This window comes from Tasmannia lanceolata, unplaced genomic scaffold, assembly GCF_043159265.1.
Source record: "Tasmannia lanceolata isolate RefF3 unplaced genomic scaffold, GAP_Taslan_0.1 ptg000018l, whole genome shotgun sequence".
Lineage (NCBI taxonomy): Eukaryota > Viridiplantae > Streptophyta > Magnoliopsida > Canellales > Winteraceae > Tasmannia > Tasmannia lanceolata.
This window is the reverse complement of record NW_027518695.1, coordinates 69,333,692-69,353,698: the sequence shown is the minus strand read 5'-3', so window position 1 is coordinate 69,353,698 and position 20,007 is coordinate 69,333,692. Positions and strand designations below refer to the sequence as shown.

At 38.1% G+C, this 20,007-nt stretch overlaps 1 protein-coding gene and 1 pseudogene across 10 annotated transcripts in view; one reads left to right on the top strand and one right to left on the bottom strand.

Moving 5' to 3' along the window:
* Positions 1 to 1,989: 1,989 nt before the first annotated feature.
* The window catches only part of LOC143849689 (G-box-binding factor 1-like), a 56,770-nt gene continuing 38,752 nt past the window's right edge, over positions 1,990 to 20,007 (bottom strand). For 9 of the 10 annotated variants that reach the window (XM_077358836.1, XM_077358839.1, XM_077358831.1 and 6 more), the window contains exons 11-12: positions 2,963 to 3,088; positions 1,990 to 2,372 (exon numbers count right to left, since the gene is read on the bottom strand). In XM_077358836.1, the coding sequence (XP_077214951.1) occupies positions 2,172 to 2,372; positions 2,963 to 3,088 (327 nt within the window). In that variant the 3' untranslated portion in view covers positions 1,990 to 2,171. Of the gene's footprint in view, positions 2,453 to 2,962; positions 3,089 to 20,007 lie in introns of all 10 variants that reach the window. The other variant, XM_077358840.1, reaches the window with a different exon arrangement.
* LOC143852133 (U4 spliceosomal RNA) lies at positions 3,783 to 3,916 on the top strand (annotated as a pseudogene).

Sequence of the window (20,007 nt, the reverse complement as noted above, 5' to 3'; positions counted from 1 at the left end):
TCAATTTGAAAATTTCAAATTTTGGGTGGGAAATTCAAAAGCAAAAAAGAATCTTTTTCAAAAGCAAATGTTTCTTTCATTTTTAGTATTTAAAATACTAACACTTTTCACTTTAGCCTTCAATCCAGAGGAATACGTATTTTTTGTTTTTTCTCGCCAAAATTTTCTTTTTTAAGGCTCCACTTGTCCAGCATTAACTCCCTCCGAAACGGCCAAATTTTTTCCTGTATGGGAAGGGCCATACTTTCGTGGCCCAACGGAAATATTAGGGATATCTTCTAATTGATTTGCTTACGTGCCAATCCCTTTCACTTGATTTTGCAATTTGAATTTTGAAGATGCTTCCTCCCTGACAACTCTAGGAGCCTGATTTGGCTTCGGCCTCAACGCAAATCGCGCCCGATTAAGATTCCGGCGAGTTTGGGCACTAGCCAGCGGCAGAGTCGCCAGATTAATCTTTTTCACCCACTGAAGCACCTCCTTCTCCAATGAATGAGTGTGTTGAATTTCTATTCCTATAGTGAAGCGATTATCCTGAACTCAGAGACGAACGAATGGCTGTGACAGTTTCCATTCCGATGTGTAAATTTTTGCCGAAGCATAACTCATGCATTGACCATGGCTACCTCCCATTCTTATTTCTAGTACCGGTCCAAATATTCTTCCCAATGTTTCAACAGTCGAAGTAGCCCATACATGTAGAGGAATTCCATAAAATTTTACTCAGACTGCTCTCGCCCCCTGTTGGTATTCTAAATCCGACATTGCAAAGGATAGAAGGTAAATACCACAGGCCTTTGCTCCCATCTTCAAAGCTCTGGAAGCTAGATCCGCGTGTTCAAACATGAATAGAACTTCATTTTATGCAAGAACACAGGGTCTTGTGAGGGATGAGATACCCCAAAAGTTCTAGCCCAGATCGAAAGGTCCTCTAGATTCCATTCATCCACCTTTATCCTCTCGTGCAACTGCCAATTTTAGTTGAGTTTTATTCGGACTAAAACACACTCACAAATAAGAAATGATATTCCCACTGCCTTTTGTAATAATGACTTCTCTAAATTAGTTGTTAAATACTCCCGTGTAGAATAAAGGAGTGTCATTATCAAAACAGTGGAGAGGAGATATCATTCAGTTGTGCCTGGGGGGGGGGGGGGGAGATTTGCCTTAAAATAAAGTCATTTTCATGGAAAAGACAGACAAAAGGGAGTAAAATGGAAATAAATTTCGTCTAATGGGATTTTTATCCTCAGCACAAAACACGGTACATATGCTGGGAAAAAGGAGATTGAAATATCTAAATGTATGTATCCTCAGAAAAAATGGGCTGACAATAGTACAAGTGGGAGCCATGTGTTCAATGATCAAGACCATAAAAGTGCTAGGCCTAGCTATGGGATGGGTCATGAACCAAAATCCACTCCTATTAGACATATCTAAACCTCCAATTTGTGACTTCAAAATATACTATTTGAAAATAAAAAGCCCAAGAAAGCATTCCAACAAATTGGAGTTTAGTACTAAAATCCATCAAGTCATCCCATCCATCTAAACCCAACAAGACATCAAGATGATAAAGGAAATTGTAAGAATATGAGGCTGTTCAATATGTGCAGTGCAATAGAGGACAGCTTGAGGTCTTACATTCATGATGCATCTGTGACAAAGGAGGGCTCTTCTGCGTAAGTACTTTGAGCTTCATCAGAACATGAGTTTAGGACCATATTTTTTGTGGGTTTCCTCCATTCTATTGCCTGGCTGAATGCTGATTTTACTGAGAATTTAGCATCAGTTCACTGGGCCCAGACAATCCATTTTCAAGATGACATTACCATTCTCAGCAAAGCAAAACAACAATGAAAAACTGGATCAGAATCTATGAATATGAATTTCTTTTTTTCAGATATCATAATATGAGAACTTAATATCCTTTCGCACGTCTTCATTAATGCAATAACTAGTCATGACATGTAAGACAAATGAAAACAATTTTGAGAAATAATTCAGTAAACATTAGTTTTTTGCAGTTTAATTTTACAGCAATGTACACAGATTTCGCAAGATTTTAGCTTTCGGGAAGATTATATAATACATAAGTATATGAACTAAAAATCAGCCAAATAAAAAGGGTTTAAGGCTCTAAAGTTAGTAACTAAAACAAATACGTCTATTCAATTAGAGCTAGATTCAAGTTTCCTATTTGAACTGAAGAACTTGTCGTTTTTCTGGTCAGAACCGGAATTGGTTCCCCTTGAAGTGTCATGTGCGTGACTGTTTCCTTCACCATCAATGGACTGGAAAAGTGGTGTGTTCGTGTCATTGCCTTCGAATGTAGATATCACATCGTGTCCATACAATTGGGTTAGTTGTTCCTGTTTCAACAAATCACTTTTGTCAGTCCCATCACCTTAAGAGAGATTTCAATTGACTGGCTGGAACTTATCAGCTGTTCCTGTTTCAACAAATCACTTTTGTCAGTGTCATCAGCTTAATGATTAGCTGATGGGTATTCACTTAAAACTGGTACGTGCCAGTGGAGCTTTGTGTGATTAAAATTGGTCATTTTTTTTCATTTTACGGAAGAATCAAATGACACAATAGCTTGGAGAGATTCAGAAATTGATGGCAAACATTAAAAGGAACTTGGTCTATTACTTCGAAATTGAAAAGGTAGATTTCACTAAAAGAATAACAGAACCAATCACAATGTGGGCAGAGATTGCTCCACAAACATGGAATCGTTAAAAACACCCCTTTTGGTTAAAGGGTGCCCTAAAACATTAGAGCTACGGAGGAAATGATGGAGCTCCAAGGAGTTCTGATCACAAATACTATTGACATCGAATGATATGGAAAATATTGAGAGTAAATGGAAAAATAAAGAGAATAAATAAGGGCAGAAAAGTAAAAAAAGTGCAGGTGTCAGAAACCAGCAGAAAAAAGAAGAAGTTCATAAGCCAACCCTTATGGATGCATTTTCAGATGTGAGTTTCTCACAGTCTTCAGCAAGCCGTTGCATCTCGTTCCTGAGTGTTTGATTCTCGCTGGTCAATGAATCTACCTTGGCTGCTAGCTGTTCACACTCAGCCTGGTGAAAGCAATAAGCAAACTATAAAATTGGGTTCCATAAAATTAGGATAGAAGCTTGAGAAGTATGATCATAAGTTCAAGAAAGGCTTCAATAAGTCCTAAAGAAGTAGGAAAATATACAATCAGGTTTCATAAATCTATGTATATAAACTGCATTAGCGTGATCTACTTTCAAAAAATGCTTCATTGAGGAAAAGTACCACTGCATGCCAACATTACAAGGAAATGGCTTCTGAAAGGTCTTTTTTTAAGGGTACGGCTTATGAAAGTGCCATCGTGAAAGTAATAAAGAACTTCAAATCATAATGATATTCTGAAGGTGTGAATAACCAGTTATTTAGAAAAATCTTATATAGATTAACAAAACATTCTAGACACATTGTCATGCAGAGAGAGGCATCAAACACACACTAAGACAAGCATGAAAAAGTGAAAAACTCAATTGAAAGATTTTTTTTCTTTTTTCTTTCTCATAGGTAAACTGCGATTGAGCCCATGACCTCAAAGGTTGCAACGCAGGCACCTTCACTGTGGGCTCAACCCACGACTTACCACTTAAAGTGATTTTAGATGAAATATATGTTCTGCGTGTACATTTTGTGTTGTGGTGACGAGTTTCAAACTACATCAACATGTTTCAAACATCCCTTGTTATTTCTTCAATTGTTACAAGCAAAATCATTCAACCGGAAATCTTTGCGCTTGAGGCAATTATGCAGCTAGTGAGGTTATAACCAAGGCGCGTCAATTGCTGGTTGAAAACTATTTCCAAAAAAATCGTTCAACCCGGATTGAAATTCTAGTTGCGAGCCCATCATACACATGGAATCTGGATATGGTGATCAAGACTGTTATCTTGTGGCTGCCACAAGACAATAGAGAAATGTCCAGTCCTAACCCGAATGCATGTGTATGGTGATCGAGACTGCTGATCTTGTAGTCAATGTTTAAAACTCAGAATCGAATCCTAAATCGTAATAAGGGTCGAAATGATTCGGATCATAAATTAAATAATACATCATAATATATATATATATATATATATATATATATATAAGTCAAAAAATATAAACAAATTATAAACAAATCATAGAATAATAAAATAGCTAATATTCATTTTTTCATCCAAATCCATTAATTGAAATTACCATCGTTAGTTACTAGTTATCAGAATGCGAATTGTCTGCTAACAAAATTGCCACAAAATTGCCGTGCTAACAAAATACATGCTAATCATATATTTCTCATCCAAAACCATGCATATTGGATAATAATGTTAAAAATAATATGACACAATATCATATTAGTTCTCAAAGTCTCAATATCAAATGACAAATAGCAATTATAAAAAATGGGTCAGTTGGTGATGTTGTCCTCATTATAGTTGTCTCCCTCCTCGATGTAAGTAATGTCCTCAAGCTTGCTTGACCGGTTCAATCTAATTTGACTCATTAGAACTCTTCCCCTCATGTCTTTTCCCTTTTCACTAGAGGATTTTGGAAGGTTTTCCTAATGCAGAAAGGAAAGGGAGTCTTTTGAAAGAAAGTCCTATTATCCTTTATACAAAACTTAATTAGGACAAATAACATGAATTGTATGATTTACGATCGAATCATAAGATTCAATCGAAAATTGTAAGATTAAGATTCAATCATGGGATTCAAATCAAAATACATAAAATTTGATTTGAATCGTAAATCTTAAGATTTTAAAAACAATGATTATAGCCACTAAAAGACCTTAGAGTAACGTTCTAAACTTGGGATCACTCTTCAGCAAAGTCTACAAATAGCATAGGTCAAAAGTTCTTATGAAAATGCATAAAAGGATCATTTTTATCTTTTTGAACAAGGGGTTGGAATCATCCATCCAATGTAGGACTGGACATTTCCCAATGGTTTTTTTTTTTTTTTAAAGATGACAGAAATATATTAAAATCATATGAGGGTTACATGCGAGGGGGACCAGTAGTTCCCCAATGTACTACAGTGTATGAAGACACGGGAGGTGATTCCAGGTCCAGAAAAAACAAAAAGAAAACTGTAAAACCAATACTCAGCCCTCCCAATTTTCCTATACATCCACCCTTATAGGTCTGAAGACTAAACGATCCTACCACCTTTCAAGAAGGTCTTTCTTTCTCCATTTTCAGGAGATTTCGCTACCCCTAGAAAATTCGAAAACAACTTTGAGATCTTCCCGCGGAGACCTTAACAACCACTACTACTAGAATTTCTCCAAAAAATTCTCTTCAACCAACCCAAACAGCCCCCCTCAAACTATACACTTGCCCAGTTCCTTCAACAGGTACTTAACCTCAAACTGAAAAACTTCTTCATCTGACACTATGGTAGAGTGGTCTTCGGGCTTCAGAATCCTGCCTTCAGAGGCCTTTCCGGCAGCTATCTTCTCTTCCAGTTTCTGTATCCCCACTGCTTTCTTCGCCTCCCGTTCCAGCCGCCTTAAGCCTCTCTCATCCATTAAGAATTTGATGAGGGTGCTTATGCATTGGCTTGTGGGTTTCCTTTATGTTATAAGTCCCTGTTAGATTGGTGAGAACCTAGAAGCCTTTTCTTCACTGTAGACCATGCCCCTTATCCTAAGCAAAACTTCCTCCATTTCCATAAGGTCCATGGGTCGCTTTCTTTTTCGGCAAGTGGCCGGAAGATGAAGGGAGAGGCGAGTTCTCTTTCTGCTAGTCCATTTTCCTTAGAGGGGAAACGAAAGGTCTGAATTTTTCAAAACTACCAGTTACTCTGAAAGAACTCCCCCTCTTTTTTAATATAGGGGCAACCGCCTACAAATACCAATATCCACCCCCACACCACCCATGATGGCGAATGAGGAGAGGTTTCCCATGCTTCGATGTGAACGCATTTATGGTGACAAATACACTCGATTATCCTGACAGATAGCCTTTCTTCCTCTACGATTTCCAATGATAGTATGACAAAAATTCCTATGCTTAGTAATCAAAAGCAATATGGCCCTATATTGTTTCTGACAGACTCTAATCATCTCCTTCGATTTCCACAAGTGCCTTAAATGCTGTACTATATCTGATGATAATTAGCTCCACTTTAAGGAAAAATGCCGACTCCATCTTGTCCTTTGCAATGCAGAGGAAATACCTCGCTTTAAGTTTTTTTTTTTTCAAGTCAATAGCTTATGAGGCAATCTTTTTACTTTATTCAAGAAAAACCAAATCACCCTTCTCCACACCAACCCACCAGATGTCCATCAGTCATTTTCCCTCTATTTCGTACCTTTTACTTTTCCAAAAAGCCTCTAATCCTTCTAGCTTCCATAGGGGGGAAATCTAGAGGAAAACCCCCAATGACTTTTTATCAGGTCACCTCAGGGCCACGCATGCCCTGGAAAGAGATGGGAAATCATGCTTTTTTGGAGCCCACTCAACTGTTCTATTCCTCGGGGCATTTTCTGAATGTAGCTTTGAATTGAATTCCCCTGAGAATATTTTTTTCAAGAGGGTTCATCCCTATCTAGGCCCTTGAGAGCTCTAGACCAACTCTCTGCTTCCACTGATTCATGAAAGTCGTACCAGACGAGAGGATTTCCGCTTTCCCTTTTTTGAGGACGCCCAAAGATTTATTCAAATTCGAAAGCATTCCGATAGAATGGTTAGCCTTAGTTGATCTAATGCGCTTGAAACGCTCAACGGGACAGGATTCCGCCCTCTTAAGAACTTTTTTTGGCATGTCAATCCTTTTAGGGAGGACATCAGGCCAGTCAGAAAAAGGACCATTTTGTCCAAACTGACTAGACACGGGACTCGATGTATGTCCATCGGATTCTAGAGGATATGGAACCAGGGTTTTTTTGAGAAGAACCCCTTTATTTTTTCATTTCTTTTTTTTTTATTGGTCTCAACTCAACTCAACAAAGCCTTTGTCCCAAACTAGTTGGGGTCGGCTAAATGAATCATTTAGAAAAAATTCATGAAGGTAAAAGGAATCTACCCGGCTCTAATCTTGGTCCTAGTTGGGTTCTTCTACGTGGATCATTTTCTTCCATTCTATCCTATCCAAGGTCATGTTCTCTGTTATGTTCCTAGCTATCAAGTCTTTCCTCAATGTTTCTACCCAAGTTGTTTTCAGTCTGCCCCTACCTCTTTTTACTCCATCAATTTGGCACGAATCGCCTCTTCTCACCAGAGCATCCAAAGGCCTACGTTGGATATGTCCAAACCATCTTAAGCGGTGCTCTCTCATCTTCTCCTCAATTGGAGCCAAAGGTTCAACAGTCTTCTTCGAAAGAGTGGTAAGATTTGAATTTTGAATTCAAAAGGGTGGGTCCCAAAGGTTCAATGGTCTTTCTTCCAAAGAGCCCCCCGTCAATCAGCGGGGGGTCCTCAGCTGGATTCACAGCTGGCATATCCCAAACCATCGTACGACTCGCAGGAGGGTCCGATCGATCTAGAACCGGCGAGTTCAATGTATATGACGCATTTAGGCTTGATATTCTGAGGGGGTCACAACTGAGATAATCCGAGCATGAATGGGATCCATTGCTTCCTATGGGAGGGGGTGCTTCGATTCCTATAATAAAACAGTCACCCAATATCCGAAGAAGAACGAAGGGGCAGGAGAGTTTCCATCTAGGAGAGAGGATTTTAGCCGATGCGAAGCTCATACACTGACTATGTCTACCTTCCATCCTTACTTCCAAGACCGGACTAAAGATGTTTCCCAAAGCTTCCATCGTTGATATTGCCCACGCATGCAACGGGATTCCATAAAATTTCACCCAAAATTCTTCCGCTCCCTGGACAAAGTCCCGATTCCAAGCTGAAAGAGATAGCAGTTGATTCCCACATGCTTCGACCCCCTCAGCCAGAATCTTTGCAACTTGATCTATTGTTTCGAACATAAAAAGAACTTCATTCCTCGCTAGGACACAGGGACATGTGAAGGTAGGCATGTCCCAAAACCTTTTAGCCAAACCCCAGAGATCATTTAAGGTCCCATTTGTATCCTTCTTTCTTCCGACCAAACATGCTCTTAAGATATCAACTTGAAACCCCACTTCCTTACCAGAAACAAATAATGACGGGATCCCTTTCTCAACAGATGTTGATATTTCTCCAGTGTCCAGCCACGACACGCCCTCACCACCAGCATTGGCCGAAAGCTGTTGTGGATGAGCAATGGGATTCTGATCAAGAGGGAGGGGTGCATATTTCTTTTTATCCTGATAGCACCATCGACATCGGGTCCGTCATTTGAAGTTATGGTAGTGTGACAAGATGGACAAGCCCAATCCTCATGCCATCTTCCCGACTTTGCTGAAGAGAGAGTCCACTCCAAAGAAAGAGCTTTTTTCTTCACCACCCCACCCATGAATCCCCTTAAGAAGATTGTTGAAGCCTCACCCTTTGTTTGAAAATTAACCTTAAATCATTTCCCAATGGTTTGTTGGTGGCCACAAGGTCCATAGTCCCAATCAACATCCCAATGGTTGTCATGGGCTTGATGACTTCCCACCTCCAAAGTCTTCTGGACGAGCTTGGGAAATGCACCTCTTAGTTGAACTCGGCAGGGTTGGGATGGCTTTGAGTCTTGGATGAATCCTAAAATTTTGGTGGTTGTTAGTGGAGGAAGACGCTGGATGAAGGGTGAAAAGACTGTAAGATAGGGTGTTTGTCTCTGCATGGTCGGGGTAAGCTTCTTTTTGTAAGAACTGTAAGCAATGGATTCGATATGTTTTGTTTAGCCTTTCTGGCTCAGGGTATGCCCTGGCCACTTTTATTTGATGCTATGTATTGATTGACTTAGAGAAGCATGTTCAACAGAAAGTAAACACCACAGTAAGAAACTGAGCAGTGCTAAAAAGCATTACACTATCCAAAGCATCACTTATCATCGTCTTATAGCCACTGGAGTGACTGACAGAAATTATATATGCTTCACTACTTACTAGAAAAGACTCGAGAGAGCCTCTCTGCAAAGTAGGGGTAAGGCTGCGTACATCTAGCCCTCCCCAGAACCTGCAATGGTAGGAGCCTTGCGCACTGGGCCGCGCGCGCACACACAAACACACACACACACACACATATTACATGGATTTCACACACCACATTGTGTGTGTGTGTGTGTGTTTACATATGCATATATGTATCAATGTTAGATGGATTCTTCTAAATGGGAGAAGAATATGTGTCGGACACATCTCGGATTCCAATACTTCACGATCCTTTGAGACACTTCTAGATCTCTTTTATCTGTTTTTTTTTCATACCACTACCACAACTTTGCAAACTACCTTATGTTTTGAGCTTTACCCATCCTGCTAGTAAGTTTCGTGAATAGGAATAAAATATTATATCTACTTAGCCAATTACATTTTTCATATATTTCTTGTTATAACCATATTATTACGTAAGAAGATTAAAACATTTTGGCTACTCAACGAATCGTTCTCTTTGTGGTTTGCCAAATCCGACACTCAATAATCGTGTCGGATTCCGACACTCGTATTCGTATTATGCAACATAATATATATATATATATATATATATTGTTGAACTCGAAATTTCCCAAAATAGAAATAAAGGTAAAATCCCATGAGAAAATAAGAGAGAAAAAAAGGGTGGTTACACGTCATGTTATTCCAAAAAATAAAAAGGATAAACATGAAGTCATGAGTGGATTTAGAGGGGGGGCAAGAGCAGTTGCCCCCTCGAAAATTTTGAAAAAATATTTTGGTAAGGCAATTTTTTTCCTAAAATACCCTTTGCCCACCTTGTATTTCACAAAAATTTGTAAAGGGGGCAAAAGTCCTCTACCGTCAATGGCTTTACCCTTTTACTCCAAATCCGACTAAGTATTTCCTAAATTCCTAAATAGCAAGATTTTAGGGTAAAGAGCAACAATTTAGGGATCTCTATTCAATCTCCTCATTTTACGATTTAGGGTTCTCTCTTGTATTCCCTCTCTAGACTCTACGTCTTTGGATCTCCATCTCAGCATCCTCCTCCCTTTCACGGGATTTTCGATTTGCGAAAGGCACAAAGGTATTCTCTCTCTCAATCTCTTATCATCCCTCACCTTGTTTTTTTTTTTTTTTTTTAAATCTGATTAGGACTTGGGAGTATAACTTTGTTTGTTTTCAGATTTCGAAAACTGCTTGGGAGTAGCAAACTAGAAAGCTCTCTACTAGTTTTGGAGTTTTAGAACTGTTTGGGTCCTTGTCTCCTTGATTCTCTTTTTATCTTCATTTTCCTTTTTACACCCATTTCAATTGAATTGAAAAACTAGACAGAGATGCCTCTAAATCACAAAATTACCTTTCATGAAACGGATATGCCATCAAAATCCTTCCGGTGAAAAATGATATTTGCACTCCCTATTATTGATATTAGCAGTCCCCACTTTCTTCAAAATAGGTCCATTAAGAAAGTTACTATTACAATCATTGGTAAGATGATTTTTAAGTCCCTTTGAGGAACATGTAGGTGAAATCAAGACTGTTGATGTTGTAGACCATCATGAGGTGAGCCACATGTTGTTGGTCCCATCCAGAATGTAAGTCCTATGCATAACATAAATGACTAAATAAAAATTAATGTTTTAACTTTTGTATAAGACTAAATGAGATTTGGTGCATCAAGGGCATAGCATCATCCGATCAAGGTGTTCTTAATAGTTAATAGCATTTGGCAAGAGTTGTGATTCTTGTTCAGCTCAATGAATTTAATTGCATACACAAGGCAAAGGTGGGCCCCTGACTGGTTATTAACTACTTCAATACTCTATTAACCACTTTTCTGACTAGCCAGCATCTTGGCAATTATAATTTCTAACAACTTTTAAAAGAAGAAAATTAGAAGAGAAAAAAGAGAGTAACGACTTGAGTGTCATTATCAAAACGAGAGAGTATTGATATCAATTTCCTTAGAAAAGTGTAAATTGTAGTCATGTAGAAGGGTAGCCTCTTTATTAAAAGAAAAGGAGAGTAAATTTCAATTCCCTAGTTAATTGTAAGAGAAAGATGTTCCTGAGTTCATCACACACACTCACACAATATGCTAATTGTAAGGGACTGTATTTTTAGAAGTTAGGATAAGTTAGCATTGCTAATTAGCATATTGTTAAGTTGTACGAGATCTAAAACAAGACATAAATGAAAGGTTCATAGCATCCAAAGGTAGGATGCAACCTTTCGCACATTTGTACACATGAAGGCTAGTCTGAGTATTGTAAATGTTTTTTTTTTAATTAAAAGTACGTAGTCCTTTTCTTTTGGTAATTACTTTTTTACATATGGAGGAAAGGTGTTATGTCCCCCTCTTTGTACTATTTTTCATATTAAAAAAAATTAAGGTGCCAGTCTAGGTTCCTAGATAAATTTTGCGCAAGTGTTTTCTTTTAGTTAAAATTTTTTTTTGCCCCCCCCCCCGTTGCAAATTCCTGGCTCCTCCCCTACATGAAGTTAACATATTTTAATGAAAAAAGAAAACAAAAAAGAGCCCACAACTAAGGGAAAAGAAATCCTTAAATTTAAGGGAACAAATTAATTATCGCAAAAGAGGAAACAAATCACCCACTTTAAAAATTGGTTACGTAACTTCCCATAAAAGAGGGAAGTTGAAATCATGAAACCCAAAGATATAAGTGAGGTGGCATTCACATCGACTCAAAAAAAAAAGGAGAGAAAGTGAAGATCTTGAAATGAAAGATAAGGGGTGAGGTGGCAATTGGTAACCACCCAAGGAACCTCTATAAATAAGAGGAAAGATCATTTGAAAAGGGATCAGAGTCCAATCCTGGTGAGAAAAAGCTACGCAAAGGGGGATCGGATCTTCAAGGAGAAAAAGCTACGCAAAAGGAGAAACAGAAGAAAAAGAAAAGAGAGGTGAGAAAAAGATTTGGGCTAACAGTTTCTTTTTTCTTCTTTCTTTCTTTTGCAGATTTTCTCCGGGGATGACCTTTCTCCTTCATGAGAAGGATGAAGAAAATCCCTTTAGAATCTCTTGCAGAGACTTTCTGAAGGTCCCTTTAGGATCTCTTCCCAGAGACTCCCTAAAGGGAGAAGACATGTCTCTTCCGGGAGAAAGATGATAAAGACGACGGTTTCCCCCTAAAGATAAAGACGGTGTTTCCCCCAAAAGAAAAATCTTTCTCCTTCGGGAGAAAGAAGAAAATTCCTTTAGAATCTCTTTCCAGAGACTTTCTAAAGGTCCCTTTAAGATCTCTTATCAGAGACTTCCTAAAGGGAGAAAACATTTCTCTTTCGGGAGAAAGATGATAAAGACGGCGGTTCCCTCAAAAGAAAGAAAAGAAGAAATCCCTTTAGAATTTCTTTCTAGAGACTCTCTAAAGGTCCCTTTAAGATCTCTTCCCAGAGACTCCCTAAAGGGAGAAGACATTTATCCTCCAGGAGAAGAATGATAAACATGACGGCTCCCCAAAGGAAAGATGAAGAAAGTTTGGGAAAATGAAGAAAGTCTCTAAGACAAAGAAATTCCATCCGAAAGGATCTGTTAACAAAAAATCAGATATTTCAAAAGGATAATTAACTAAAAATTGTATTTAGATAGGGAACCTCTTGATGGATAATCAGAGGTATTTTATTTCTTCAAGAAATGTAATTAACGGCCAATAAAGCCGGAAGTGTACGATCCCTACCAAAGTTAATAAAACCTCTTCTTATAAGAGGAAAATAGATCCCAATTTATTTTATGTGCGTGGTTTTCTTTTCATGCATGTGAAATTTGTTGTGAACAAATATATATACATATATAATCCCTGTTCTGCACAGTTTTATTTTATTGAAAATGGTCCTATAGGCAGTTTGTTGTACTTTGAGTAGAAAACTCTGTGAGTGCATATCAGGTTCACAGTTATGAGGAAAAAAATGGAGTAGAAAACATTGTGAGTGCATATCAGTTCACAGTTTTTCAGAAAATTCAAACAGATATCGACATTCTGAAATCGAAAAGTTCTGAGCTTGTAAGTTTTGGGTACTAATACTGTTCTCTTAAACTTGGTTCAGATAGCTTCTGTTAAAGATTCCTTCTCATTTGGAGACATGTGAGTTGGTGAAATTGGCGCTCAATTCTGTGAGTTGGAACTAACAGTCCAAATAGCAGCACTAGGATGGTGAAATTGGCGCTCAATTCTGTGAGTTGTACCTGAAATAGATCTGTGTCAGTGGAAATGTTAAGCTTGAATATGTTCTACTTCTACCAACTTTAGACCAGAATACACTGATCTCTTTAGAGATCTAGTGGCTTTCTATGCAATGCAATCCCACCCAAGTGGTAGGATTTTGACGAACTCAACTTTAGACCAGAATCCCACCCAAGTGGTAGCATTTTGTTCCATGCAATCCTATCCATCAATGCAATGCCCCACACTTCAAAACTTTAAACATCCTACTGTTAAAGAACAATTAGGCCATGTTTGGCTGCCATGAAAAGTTTTCCCATGGAAGTTTAGTTTATCAAGTGGCAACTGAGAAAGGCCTGACAAAACAAGGAAATGAAAATCTCTAATTAAGAAACCAATTATTTTCCCTGTTTTTTAGCCATTTCTTACCCTCTTCTCAATCACAGGATCTCAGGTCTCTTCATATCCCATTCTCTCTGCACCTCTCTCACCACTTGGTAAACTAATTTCTATGGAAATGCAAAGCCTCGACCAATTGAGCTACAGGCCCAATACATACAGAAGAATGAGCAGAAAAACTGTATTCTGCAATTGAAATGTGGTTTTTGTAGTTTCTAAAGAAAAAATCACAGACGTACTGAGTTTAGGATAGGCAATGAGTTAATGAAAATAGGAAAAACAAGAGGTTAGGATTTTAAGTAGAGACCCAACTGTCATCATAGTGAATTAGCTTTAATCCATGAGAGCCCCTGCATTCAATCAAGTAAGCACTTGTTCACATATTGAGTAAATCATTAATTTTCCTTTCATTTATTCACCTCAGACTCCACACATGGAAGTGACATATAAAGTTCTCAGGTGTTTAAAAGCTTCATTGTGCCATTGCTTATACAGTTAGTGTTATCATCCAGGTCATTTTTTCACCTCAGAATCCACACATGGTCAATCCTAAAGCAAGACAGGTCAATTCTAAAACACTAATAAAGCATCACAAATAGTCAACCCAATTTACAATGAAGTGTCCATACAGCAAACATAAACCAATTTTTTTTTTAAGGTTAAGATCATCCAATCATCACAGCTTTAGGGTCATGGCAATCCAAGGTAAGGGCCTGAAACTTAGGAAGAGATACACCGGAAGAGGTACCAATAAACCAAGAAAAAAAAGCGCAAGAACTCCAACTACTTTATTCCACCCCTTCTCATTGTCTAGTACTTTCGATCGTCGCAGCAAGAGCTTCAATTCAGCTACCGCTTCCTTTGTCTCTTGAACCGACATCTAAAATTGCCTAGAAATAAAATATAACTTAAACCATCTTTACTTACATTGAAATGGGACGAGTAAAGGACCCGTTCTTGGTTACCATGCACATCAGTCTCGGCTATTTTCAGAGTAGCTTTCTTCTTACATTTACATTGAAGCACGGGGATTCTGAACATTTTTGACCTTCCAACACTATTGGAAGATGAAGCCATCAATTTCTTTAACCTCCTTGCAAAAATAAAGAAAATATTAGAAAATGAACTCTCATGTATCATGACAAAATGTGATTTCCATTTCCATCAAAAGCTTTTACAAGAATCAAGAGGATCATGATAACAGTGAAATCCTCAAGTGAAATAAACTAGACCAACCATCTGTTTTTTACTATGAGAATAAATCTCAGGGACTTCCAAAATTCAAATCAAACTAAAGTCAGGGACCTAATACCTCTACTGTGTCTAGCATATACAAAAATTTTCAAGAAAACTATGAATTATGTACATATATATCTTGAGGGACTAGAGTAGGCGCCTGAAGAAAATCTATTCATTTCAGGGTTTGAAAATTTATTTGGAACCAAAGCTGGGTCAGAATTTTATTTTCATTAAGCAAACATCAACCATTTTTTGCACAAAATAGCCTCACAATTCCTACAGGCTTTAAATGAGTTATTTTAAACCATTTTTGCACAAAATAGCCCCACAATTCCTAAAATGGCTGAAAAATCCATTGCCATAACCAGGAAAAGAATTTCCAGCCATTTATACAACCTTGAAATGAGTTTTTTTCAACCATTTTTACACAAAATAGCCCCACAATTCCTAATACAGGCTTTGAATGAGTTTTTTTCAACCATTGTTGCGCAAAATAGCCCCACAATTCCTAAAATGGTTGAAAAATCAATAAACCCTAAAAATGTGCAGAAGGAGAGGAAGAAACTTACAGAGAGATGAGGGAGGGAGAGAGAGAGAGAGAGAGAGAGAGGCGGGATTGATGGAAACCCTTCGCTGGGTTTTTCAAAATTGTCGTTGTGAGAGAGACAGAGCGAGAGAGAGCGAGAGGGTGGAGATGTTTGATTTTCTAGGGCTTTTGAAAAACCTAGAATCTCTGTGTGTGTGTGTGTGTGTGTGTGTGTGTGAGAGAGAGAGAGAGAGAGAGAGAGAGAGAGACGAAACTCTTTCGGTTGAATGAGGGTTTTATGTTACGATATGGGTTTTAGGTTTGGATGGCTCAGATTAGATTGGATTTGATCCAATGGTATTTTAAGAGGGCAGACTAGAGAACCTTTTCTAGGGGGCCGACTAGAAGAACTTTCAGGAAATCTAGGGTTTTGAAAGTTTAGGGGGTCTCTCTCTCTCTGTCGAAATCTAGGGTTTTGAAAAAAAACATGAGGAAGCAGACTCTCTCGCTCTCTCCACCCTCTCTCTCTCTCTCTCTCTCTCTCTCTCTCTCTCTCTCACACACACACACACAGATTCTAGGTTTTCAAAAACCCTAGAAAATCGAACATCTCCACCCTCTCTCGCTCTGTCTCTCTCACAACGACGATTTTGAAAAACCCAGCGAGGGGTTTTCATCAATCCCGCCTCTATCTCTCTCTCTCTCTCTCTCTCTCTCTCTCATTTCTCTGTAAGTTTCTTCCTCTTCTTCTTCTGCACAATTTTAGGGTTTATTGATTTTTCAACCATTTTAGGAATTGTGGGGCTATTTTGTGCAACAATGGTTGAAACAAACTCATTTAAAGCCTGTATTAAGAATTGTGGGGCTATTTTGTGTAAAAATGGTTGAAAAAAACTCATTTCAAGCTTGTATAAATGGCTGGAAATTCTTTTCCTGGTTATGGCAATGGATTTTTCATACATTTTAGGAATTGTGGAGCTATTTTGTCGAAAATGGTTTAAAATAACTCATTTAAAGCCTGTAGGAATTGTGAGGCTATTTTGTGCAAAAATGGTTGATGTTTGCTTAATGAAAATAAAGTTCTGACCCAGCTTTGGTTCCAAATAAATTTTCAAACCCAGAAATGAATAGATTTTCTTCAGGCGCCTACTCTCGTCCCTCAAGATGTATATGTACATAATTCATAGTTTTCTTGAAAATTTTTGCATATGCTAGACACAGTAGAGGTATTAGGTCCCTGACTTTAGTTTGATTTGAATTTTGGAAGTCCCTGAGATTTATTCTCATAGTAAAAAACAGATGGTTGGTCTAGTTTATTTCACTTGAGGATTTCACTGTTATCATGATCCTCTTGATTCTTGTAAAAGCTTTTGATGGAAATGGAAATCACATTTTGTCATGATACATGAGAGTTCATTTTCTAATATTTTCTTTATTTTTGCAAGGAGGTTAAAGAAATTGATGGCTTCATCTTCCAATAGTGTTGGAAGGTCAAAAATGTTCAGAATCCCCGTGCTTCAATGTAAATGTAAGAAGAAAGCTACTCTGAAAATAGCCGAGACTGATGTGCATGGTAACCAAGAACGGGTCCTTTACTCGTCCCATTTCAATGTAAGTAAAGATGGTTTAAGTTATATTTTATTTCTAGGCAATTTTAGATGTCGGTTCAAGAGACAAAGGAAGCGGTAGCTGAATTGAAGCTCTTGCTGCGACGATCGAAAGTACTAGACAATGAGAAGGGGTGGAATAAAGTAGTTGGAGTTCTTGCGCTTTTTTTTCTTGGTTTATTGGTACCTCTTCCGGTGTATCTCTTCCTAAGTTTCAGGCCCTTACCTTGGATTGCCATGACCCTAAAGCTGTGATGATTGGATGATCTTAACCTTAAAAAAAAAAAATTTGTTTATGTTTGCTGTATGGACACTTCATTGTAAATTGGGTTGACTATTTGTGATGCTTTATTAGTGTTTTAGAATTGACCTGTCTTGCTTTAGGATTGACCATGTGTGGATTCTGAGGTGAAAAAATGACCTGGATGTTAACACTAACTGTATAAGCAATGGCACAATGAAGCTTTTAAACACCTGAGAACTTTATATGTCACTTCCATGTGTGGAGTCTGAGGTGAATAAATGAAAGGAAAATTAATGATTTACTCAATATGTGAACAAGTGCTTACTTGATTGAATGGAGGGCCTCTCATGGATTAAAGCTAATTCACTATGATGTACAGTTGGGTCTGTACTTAAAATCCTAACCTCTTGTTTTTCCTATTTTCATTAACTCATTGCCTATCCTAAACTCAGTACGTCTGTGATTTTTTCTTTAGAAACTACAAAAATCACATTTCAATTGCAGAATACAGTTTTTCTGCTCATTCTTCTGTATGTATTGGGCCTGTAGCTCAATTGGTCGAGGCTTTGCATTTCCATAGAAATTAGTTTACCAAGTGGTGAGAGAGATGCAGAGAGAATGGGATATGAAGAGACCTGAGATCCTGTGATTGAGAAGAGGGTAAGAAATGGCTAAAAAACAGGGAAAATAATTGGTTTCTTAATTAGAGATTTTCATTTCCTTGTTTTGTCAGGCCTTTCTCAGTTGCCACTTGATAAACTAAAATTCCATGGGAAAACTTTTCATGGCAGCCAAACATGGCCTAATTGTTCTTTAACAGTAGGATGTTTAAAATTTTGAAGTGTGGGGCATTGCATTGATGGATAGGATTGCATGGAACAAAATGCTACCACTTGAGTGGGATTCTGGTCTAAAGTTGAGTTCGTCAAAATCCTACCACTTGGGTGGGATTGCATTGCATAGAAAGCCACTAGATCTCTAAAGAGATCAGTGTATTCTGGTCTAAAGTTGGTAGAAGTAGAACCTATTCAAGCTTAACATTTCCACTGACACGGATCTATCTCAGGTACAACTCACAGAATTGAGCGCCAACTCACAGAATTTGCCCCTAGCTTAGCATTTCATAGCTTCTGTTAGTGCTATTTGGACTGCGCACCTGCGATTTATTTCAGAGAAAAACCATCCTAGTACAGAATTGAGCGCCAATTTCACCAACTCACATGTCTCCAAATGAGAAGGAATCTTTAACAGAAGCTATCTGAACCAAGTTTAAGACAACAGTATTAGTACCCACAGCTTACAAGCTCAGAACTTTTCGATTTCAGAATGTCGATATCTGTTTGAATTTTCTGAAAAACTGTGAACTGATATGCACTCACAGAGTTTTCTACTCCATTTTTTTCCTCATAACTGTGAACCTGATATGCACTCACAGAGTTTTCTACTCAAAGTACAACAAACTACTTGTAGGAGCATTTTCAATAAAATAAAACTGTGCAGAACAGGGATTGCAACAATTTTTATCTTGTTCACTGCTACAATGTGCAGAACAGGGATTACAACTGAAATTCATTGCTACAATCTAAACAAGCAAACATAAGCATCCTACTAAAACTTGTTCACTGCTACAATATGAAATATCCAAAGTTGGGATGTCCACAGCACCATCTATGCTCTGCCATTTAATCTGTAACATGGTAAAGCACATGTAAGTTATATATAACAGACACATTAAAAGGAACAAGAAAATGAGAAAAAATAATGTTTGGGTTATGATCACAACTAAAAACCAAATTACACAAACCTGTTGTAGTTGTTCAATCTGCCATTAGGTCCTCTTCCGCTTCCTCTTCATCTTCTTGTCCCTCCTCATTTGATTCCTCTGGATCCTTTTTTGTCGACATCTATTGGCACACATAGTAAATGAAAAAAGTGATATATATGTTATCTCCCCTAAAAAAACTAGACAAGGAAGTAGAAATCCATACCTTTGAATTCTTGTTACAGGTTCTCATATTATGGCCTAATTGTCCACATTTTTTACACCTCCGTCTCTTGCATCCGGCTTGGGATACCTCTATCGGAGATTTAAACCGTGTAGCATTTCTCTGACGGCCCTTGGTTTTCACAATCTGGGGGTCATAAATAGATATCTCTGGGGTTTCTATGACAATGTTAGAATGTACTTGGCTTCCGCTAGTTGACAAGGCATTTTGCTTCTCTTTCTTACGCCGTTCACCATCCGCAATCCATTCATTAAGAGTTTCATCCATCTTCTTGAGCAAGCTCTTCGGACATTGATAATCATCTAAATATCTTGATACTTTGAAATTAGGAACCATTTATGAAGAGGTGTCCTCTCATCATTATCTTCTTCGGCCGTAGACACCCCACCATCGAAAACAAATCTTGCCCCAATTGTCCATCTACTCAATATATATTGCTCGGGAATGTTACTTAAATGCCGCAGGGACATTATGCGAAGGATGTGCTTGCATAAAACTCCCTCCATCTCGAACTTAACACACTCACATGTAGCCATCACACCTTCTTCAGAATCTTCATAGACAACCTTGCACCATCTCCAAGTCTCCTCATCACTCAATCCTACACTGTATTCTGTCACTTTGCCATTCTCACCCAATAAGTCAAACCAACAATCGTTGCTATCCTTCATCTCTATCTGGAATAGGGTAAACATTGACCTTGTATAACATTTGCCAGCTTGTGCTTCCAATTTCTTCCATGAAGACAATAATATTGCGTTTGAAG